The following is an 8,676-nucleotide window of genomic DNA, read 5'->3' on the forward strand; positions in this document are numbered from 1 at the left end:
ACTGAAATGCTTATGGTTATGTGTAATGTAAAATAAGTGACCACAAATGTTAAAAGCAAAGTAAATAAACTGGAGAAAGTATCTGAACTTTCACTTTTATTCAGAACAAAATTAAGTGTACCCATCTCCATACTTTAATTGATCCTGAAAGTTCACTTCTGTCAATACTGTGTTTTCTCCTGGAGCTTTTACAATATTTGGCATCTATTTCAGACTAAGAAAAACACATAGTTATGCTAAGCATCTTTCTCCTACCCCTTCCTTTTGGTTTTCTTTTCTCAGATTACTGCAGCTTGGATTGTAAGTAAGGAGACAGACAGAACTTTCTACATCTCTTTCAAAGCATTATGTTAAATGTATTTAACTCCTATAAAAGGAGTGTGAAAGCATTCTGCAACTTGAAAGAGTTTTGAAAGTAACAAGTCATTATTAACCTTTACTGATGAAAAACAATAGTATTAATAAGATGTATTCTGAATTTAGTCCCCTTTAAACCAAGAGACTTAAAATCACCACTGTCTAAAGTATGGCATTTGGACTGTCCACAATTAATTGCTGTCTACGTAATCTCAGAGTCAGAACTTAGTCCTACATATTTTTAGACTGATTTTCTTACTACTACATGCTGCCAGCAGTAATACATTAGGCTAGTGGAAAATGCTCCAAACTACTTAGTGAAAGTACATGATGGTAAAAAAAAAGTCCCTGAAATTAAGTTAAAACTTGTTTCAGGATTTTTTGAGCTGCATTAGCAAGTATTGCCTTGGAAGTGAGATCTCGGGCATGACAGAATGACAAGTTTTGTTCCAGGCAATCTCAGACTTCTACATTCAGACAAGGTAAGGGGGAAAATGATCACAAAGGTGAGACCACAGTAACCAGGGGCAAGGTTAGCTACCACTTCTCTAACAACATCCTCTTGATCCTGACAGAGGGAACTGTGACACCAGCAAAGGGCTGGAGCTACACACCAGTGTGTGTGAACATCCCGGCAGCAGGGCCAGACTGAGCCGATGGATCCTGTCACCGCCCCGGAGCTGTGACATTCCCCTCGGCAGGGAGCCTTGCTCAACACCCAGGAGGGAGGGCAGGACACCCAGAGTGCTGGGATACAGTCTTACACATGGCCAGGGTGTCAGGAGCTCCGTGAAGATGTATCAGGCCTGAGGGTTGACCTTGCAACCTCCCAGAGTGGCTTAATAATATTGTGAGACAGCTCCTTGGGTGTGTTTTGTAAAGCAAAGGTTTTAATAAAAGGGAAAATAATAAATGATACAGAAACAAAAGAACAAAAGCTGTGTGCAGGTGCCAGAGAAGCATCTGACACCTGACTAAGACACCCCCAAAAAGCACTGAGCACATCCTTAAGTATACAGCGATCAGGGAGGGACAATTTGGTTTGCTGTCAGTAGAAACAGCTGCAGGTTTTGAGGAACATTTCTAAAGCTCAACCAGTGTCCTTGTGCTGGCACTGAGCCAGTGCCAGTGAGAGGGGCACAGAACTTTCTAGCTTGGTTTTTTTATATGTCCAGAGGTAAACCGAAGCTTATTTCTTCAAATAGAATCATTTGCCTGGGTGTGGAAATGCCCTGCTACAATGCTGTGGGGTTTGGAATTTGGTCTGTCAAACCCTCAGTCTGCAGCCAAAGCTCAGGCTGGAACAGCACAGAGCCAGTGCAAGTGGCACCAACACGAGACAGCGACAGCACGACAAAACCCCAGAGGATGGAGAGGAGATCTGAGAGCTGCTCCTCAGGAGCTGCTGGCGCTTCACAGGGGGAAGTGCCCGTGTCACTGGAACTGTCAGCGCTAATTAGAGCCCTGCAGGCATCCTCAGGGATCGCACAGACACCGAGGAATAAACTGCCTCTCACTCCTGTGGGCTGCCCCTCAGAAAACAGGCGAGATAAGGGAGAGCAAAGGCGTGGGAAGCTTTTCATCTCTCCCGCCCGCGCTGCTCTGTGGCGGAGGGAAACCACCCCCCGCACTGCACCGCTGAGCGCTTCATCGTTCCCACAACCACCACGGGTCCCATCACACCAAACCCTTCCTGAACCTTTCCAAGGTGAAATCAGGCCAACCAGCTCATTTCTTCTGATAAGATATTCTTCAGAATACTCATTCTGGGCAATCTTTGGAACCTTGTTACAATCGCAAGTAACATAAAAATATTTTAAAAAGCAACATAGTGAATGTGCAGAGATATCCACCATTCATAAATTAAAAATATGCTTAAACTAATCTGTATTTTTGTAAGTGAAAAATATTAACCAAGATGACAACTGAAAAGGAAAAGAGAATTTTAAAAAAGCAGTAAATGAAATCAGCTATTCCATTTAACTTCAGTAAGTGCTTGTGAAAACTGACAACTTTAGTCACAGGCGTGCCATTTTAATGGTGCACATTGAATTCCTGAGATGTTTTTAGAAAAGAACAGCTACCTAAACACAGAGGCTCCAGTCCCCCAAAACCCCACATCATGTTTGTGAGTCAAACACGCTCACCTTTAATAATGACTCAAAACTCAATGGCTTCAGCTCCAAGTTAGGCACTTACAGGATGGGAACTATAGAGAACATTTTTATAACAAACACCTGTGTGTAAGAAGCGTGCTGTATCTAACACACTGTGCCTTCACCACTCACTGACAACTAACAATTCTGACTGGTGAAACACTTAAATGCTGCTGAACACCTTAGTGCTCCGAGCATTTTCACTGTACAGTCCACTCTTCCTACACTACCTGCTGCCTCTCCTCACTTCCAGTGGTTTTAATACTAATAATTTACAGATTTAAAAGACCAAAAGAACGTTCCACAACACCGCAGGTGACACCTGATGCTAAACCAGTGTGAGGTGCTGGAAACTGTCCTCCGACTCCCTGACAGGACAAGACCTTGTCCCTGTGACTTGGTCTCAGCCTTTGCCTGGTCTCAGCCTTTGGCCGACACGCACCTGGGCGCTGCTGGACGCGGACCACGATCTCCCAGGCGGCCACCGCCTCCCTGTCCAGGGCGGCGCGCAGGGTCACCTCTCCGCTCTCCCGCCCCACGCTCACCGGCGACTCCTGGGCGGGCGGCGACAGCAGCTCGAAGCAGGCGGAGGCGAAGGGCGCGGGGGCCAGGGCGGCCAGGCGGGTGCCCGGCCGGGCGTCCTCGGGCAGGGCCAGCGCCAGGGGCGCGGGGGGCGGCAGCGCGGCCCGGCGGCGGCGGCGGCGGAGGGGCGGGGGCGGCGGGAGGCGGCGGGGCTGCGGCAGCACCTCCAGCTCCAGGGGCTCGCTGAGCAGCGCGGGGCGGCCGCGGTCCCGCGCGTAGAGGCGCAGCGGGATGGGGGCGCGCAGGTGGAGCAGGGAGCGCACCAGCACAACGCGCCCGCTGCGCGGCACCACGAAGAAGTGCGCGCTGCGCGGGAGGGCGAAGTAGCGCAGCTCCGCGTTGGCGCCCTCGTCCGCGTCCTCGGCCCGCGCCTGCCACACCTGCGACTTGAGCGCCAGCGTCTCCTCCACGCGGAGCTGCGCGGAGCCGGGCCCCACGAAGCGCGGCGCGTTGTCGTTGTCGTCCAGGACGCGCACGGTGAGCGCGGCCAGCTCCGCGGGCGGGGCGCCCCGGGGCGCGCAGCGCTTGCAGCACAGCGCCAGGCGGAGCGAGTAGAGCGCCCGCGCCTCGCGGTCCAGCGGGCGGCGGGTGCGCAGCCACACGCGGGCCGTGCGCGCCTCCAGCGCCGCCTGGAAGTGCGAGTGCCCCTCGCCCAGCAGCTGCAGGTGCCAGCGGCGCCCCTGCACCTTGGCGCACCAGGGCTCGGGCCCCAGCCGCGTCAGGGGGATGCTGAGCCCGCGCACCCGCGTGCCCGCCGGCCGGTTCTCCGCGACGTGCCCGTCGAACGAGGGTGTCCTGCGCGGGGCGGCGCGGGCGGCGGCCAGAGCCCAGCACAGCAGCAGGCAGCCCGCGGCTCCGCGGGGGCCCATTGCCGGCTGCGGGCGGGTGCCCGGCCCGGCACGGCACAGCACGGTACGGTACAGCCCGGCACGGCACGGCCCTGCCCGCAGTGGGCGGGCGGGGAGGGGCCGGGGCACACGGGGCCGCTCCCGCCCCGCCCTGCTCTCCCCAGGTCCAGGGCACGCCGGGCGGACCGTCCCGTGCGCTGCTTCGGGAGCTCCTCGCCGGGCGATCCCGCTGGTGGGACAGCGCTGTGCCTCCCCCGGCCCGGCCCGGCCCGCCCCAGCCGCACAGGGAGCTCCTCGTCCCCGCCCCGCGGGCACCAGCGCACAGGGATGTCCTGCGTCTGCCGCCTGTCAAACGGGCTCCCGCAGCGCCCCGGTGTCCCCTGAAAACATCCAATCGTTGGTTTCTAGACAGCTGACTAGTCTAAAATGCCAGTCTTGCTCTCAGCTCGCCCTTGGGCGCTGTCACTGACCTAAAATCCCATCTTTGGTCACAATTAATAAGCTCCCTTTTACCTCCCGATTTCTGAAGGTAAAAAAATTCTTGACGAAATGTAGTTTGACTCAAGAATGTTTCTGGTGATAACCAGAGAGAAATATAATCCAACATTTATTTGCCTGTTTGGATTTTTGAAGTAAAACTAAAAACCCAATAAAACTAAATTTTGCCATGTTATGACTACATAAATCAGGGATATTGTAGAAAAAGTTACTAGATTATGCAATTCCTCTTCAAAACAGATCAGCGCTTTCAAGAATAAAGTCCAACACAATATAAAATGGGAATTGGCTGTGTTTATGTAGTACATGAATCGTTTAAGATTAAAGAACAGCAAAATAATAAAAGATACTCCTTATTGGTCACATTACTCAAACTTCATGAGACTGAATAATATTTACATTTCATATAAAACAGTGTATTTCCTTTATGTGTGCCACCCTAGGCTGTGAAAAAGTTCATAGACACAAAATTGTGCCTTCCTTTTAGAGAAACTGGTTATCTTTTTGGGGAAAGGATGAAGTAGGAAGCCTATGGGAGACTCAGAATGAAAAATCCAAGTGCTCTACTATTACTAGAGGGGAGTGACCGTCTCCATTTTATCCTGTGAGCAATTGAGGGGATACAAATTGTCAACTTCACACATGAATCTATTCTCTCCATTTACACCTCACATTGAAATGTCTCTATAAAAGCAGCCTTCTGTTGGGATGTTTTCTTCAGTGCTTTTGTGGGGATTTTTTTTTTTTTTTGGCCTTAAAATAGAAAATTTGTGAGGTCTGTAGATATGTACAGAGCAAGGGCAATAAAGAATGGAATAGGATGGGAAGAACCCATAATTTGGTCACAGAGATTTACATGGCTTCAAGATAAAAGGATTTTTTTCCCCAAGAGATTCCTAATTAGTAGGATACTACAAGGAATTTACAATTAGTATTTGGTCAAATTTTGATCAAACCATTTTGTGAGAGCATTTTAGTGAGTTCTGTTTTCTACCTCCACTAGGATTTCCCTCTGTAAAAACATACCAAGAACTATATTATATCTTGCAAGGAACGAGGAACAATACTATCTTTCACTTCTGCATCAGCAATTCAACAGATAAGTAATTTAAACACACATGTGGTTTTAACAGACTAAAGAGCAGCCTCATTCTTGATTTCAAATGCAGAATTCAACCTACATTATCCTAATCAGCATGTAGACAGGAAACTGGGAGATTGTACAAGGGGTTTTTTAGACAAAAATAGAGACCTTATACTATTGATTATTTAAAAAATAAAAGGATATTGTTTTCTAGTTCACTGCCCTATGGTAATCATAGAGAAATACTTGAGACTCTCTAATCCTATTAGCAACTCTGCAAATCAGTGGGAATCTGAATTGGTGCCCTGGATATTGTATAGTCAGAATCCTTCTGACTTCAGCCCACCTCCAGAAATCCTGATCATGATGGCTTTACAGTACAAACTCCTCAGGTCTTCTATTTCACAGGTTTGTTGAGATATAGAATATAATAAACTTTACACATAATTTCCTTCCTTTTTCTGACTGTTGAACAACACTCTCTGAGGTCTCATCAGGCTTCTCTGAATGTCCAGACCATTCTCCCATTTACAAAAACTTTTCTTTCTGTTACCTCTAAATTTGGATTTGTCACTAAAGGAAGATTTTTTTTTTTTTTTTTTTTTTTTTTTTTTTTTTTTTTTTTTTTTTTGTCCTGCCTTGAATTACAAGTGCACATCTTTTCTTACAGTAACTTGAAGTTTCCCTCTTTTCTCTGGAAAATCCAGGATTTAAAACCAAGAGAGTAATTTCCTGCCCAGACTCACAGTCTGCACACAGTTTTGCAAACATGAAGTGCAGGTGAGCATCATTTCCAGAGATCTCACGTGACCACAGATATCTCCTGGTCACACACAGCATCAGGCTCAACCAACCTGCTGGTTACTGATGTTCACCTGTGCAACCAGGTGATGGCAAGGCCAAGATAAAATCAGAATCTCTGTCAGTGCTGTGAACTCATGTTTGGAAATTACTGAATTGTAACAGTCTGTAACTTAGTGATTTATATATAAACGTCATTTTTTACAGAAACATCTTGGCAAGTATTTGATGCAAAATTTGCAGTGTACAAATTAGAATTCCTCTGAAATACGAGCAGGGAACATTCTGAGGAGAATCTTGCCTTAACCTTATGGGAGTGCAATGTCAATATCGAGGCAGGAGAGAAGAACAAGACATTCTTCCTGGTTTGCATATACCTTGTAGCTGAAGAGCAGGATGGCTTAGGGAAAAGTGGGACAATCAACTTTGCTTTTGATCAAAAGGCAAATATGCCTGAAGCAGCGAGTGCTCTTGACTGCCACATACTCAATAGCTGGCTTTCCAGGAGGAGAAAGGGGCTGGAAGTCCCCTAAGATCTTTTACTATAAATAACTGTAAATATATAATCATAACAGAATTAATTGACCCCTCTGGAGCAAGATGTTGTATGTGTCACCAGGTGCACTTGGCATTCCTCTCAAGCACAAGTTTAAACCTTCCAGAAGGGCTCTGCTCTGCTGCATATCCAGACAAAGGAAGCTCTTCCTACACTATTTTCTCCTCACTCAGGATTCTACAAGTGTCTGGGCAAGCAGCTCTGCAGGATCCAGCCCAGAGTGACACAACAGCCCCCATGAGATTTGGGATGGTTTGTACATTGTCACTTTTCATAACAACACTTGTAGCTCCATTTTCTCAAATGCAAGTACAAGTGATAATCCTTTCCTGTATAATTTTGCAAATTAAACCTAAATTATTCAGAAGTACAGCTGCTGTTGTCTAATCCTTGCTAGTTCTTTATGCAGCTTTCTCTCTATAAGCCACAAATTTTTCTTGGGATGTAGCACTGAAATAAGTGCAAGAAACACCTTCTGTCATCGTAAAAGAATAATTCTTCCTCCGAAAGGGAAAAGCTAGTGACATTTTCAGTATCTTTCATTATTTTATAACAATTACTTTCCAGATTATTTCAACCAGCTGGAAGACCCTTTCTGCTGTTAAGCATGGTGTGCTATATACAAGTCCTAGAATGTTAGAGCAAATGTTTTAATTATAAATATGTACCTAAATGGACATACCTATGCAGCTGGAAACACCTCCTCCTACATCACTTATAACCAAATTAAATCAGCTACACAGCCATATCAGAGAGTTAAACCTGAGGTGTGCTGAAATCAGACAACACAGTCACGATCAATTGTCACTGAATCACACTCTAAAGGTATACTCTGTTTTCCCTGGCTGGTGCCTTCCTGCTTACCAATAGGAACACATTTTTAATAAAGTCCCTAAACAGTTTGAAAACCTTTACAGAAAAGCTTCTCTTAAGCCCCTAAGTCTTCACATGATCAAGTTTTTTGACATGTGACTGACACGTTAATTTAAGGTTTTTTTAAATAAAGATTTTTGCATGACTTTAAACTACTCTCTAAACACTCACTTTTCTCAAAACTATGTTCCATCCTCATACTGCCTTAATAATAAAATATCTGTGAGAAGCAGACTGCTGTTTTCACATTCAGTACACAAAACACGACAAATACATATGTCCAACACTAAATCTTAGTAAACCTTTTCCCAATTTTTTTCAATTATTTGTATATGCTCAAAAAACATAAAGAAACCACTCATTCTTGCTTGTCTTTCCTATTCCTTTTCTATTTCTTTTATGGAGTGTAATTCTCCATAACTTCGGTATCTTTTGTTTTAGTTGTCACATTTCTCTGTGTGTGAAACCCAAACTATTTTTACCTCAGCAGAACTAATCAGAAGAACAAATTACATTGTCAGAATGTGCAGATCTGGCAAAGAAAATGTATCTGATTCCATTGTGCCCAGCTTCCAGCAGAAGCCAGGCAGGCTCCTGGTGAGCTGCCCAGCATCTGGCCTAAAGGGCTGCTGACAACCCTGGTCTTCCAGATTGCCCAGTTTTGGGAAGGACATCACTGGACTGCAGCCCTGTGGCTTGGGATGTGAAGGCTCCCAGGCTTTGGAGCAGAAAACTGCCACAAAATCAGCGAGCCCACATCTGCCAAGGTCAGGAGCTCTGAAAGCCACAGATGGACTGACCTAGATCCAGTGTCCAGGGCAACACTCCTCTGCAGAGACCTCCTGGTCTGACAGGGGTTTGCTCCCAGGTAGAAGGAAGCAAACTTTGAAGTCTCACACATCAGCACATTTAACAGAAAGG

The 8,676-nt window shown here is 46.5% G+C and overlaps 1 protein-coding gene across 1 annotated transcript in view; it reads right to left on the reverse strand.

Moving 5' to 3' along the window:
- LOC310914203 (neural-cadherin-like) overlaps positions 1 to 3,964 on the reverse strand; it is a gene marked incomplete at both ends in the record, with an annotated part of 59,574 nt that extends 55,610 nt beyond the window's left edge. The window contains one exon of the mRNA XM_083870185.1: positions 2,956 to 3,964. Coding sequence (XP_083726311.1) covers positions 2,956 to 3,964 — 1,009 coding nt within the window. The remainder of the gene's footprint in view (positions 1 to 2,955) is intronic.
- Between the last annotated feature and the right edge of the window lie 4,712 nt (positions 3,965 to 8,676).

The sequence above is a fragment of the Zosterops lateralis genome, assembly GCF_965231275.1.
Source record: "Zosterops lateralis genome assembly, chromosome: 12".
Classification (NCBI taxonomy): domain Eukaryota; kingdom Metazoa; phylum Chordata; class Aves; order Passeriformes; family Zosteropidae; genus Zosterops; species Zosterops lateralis.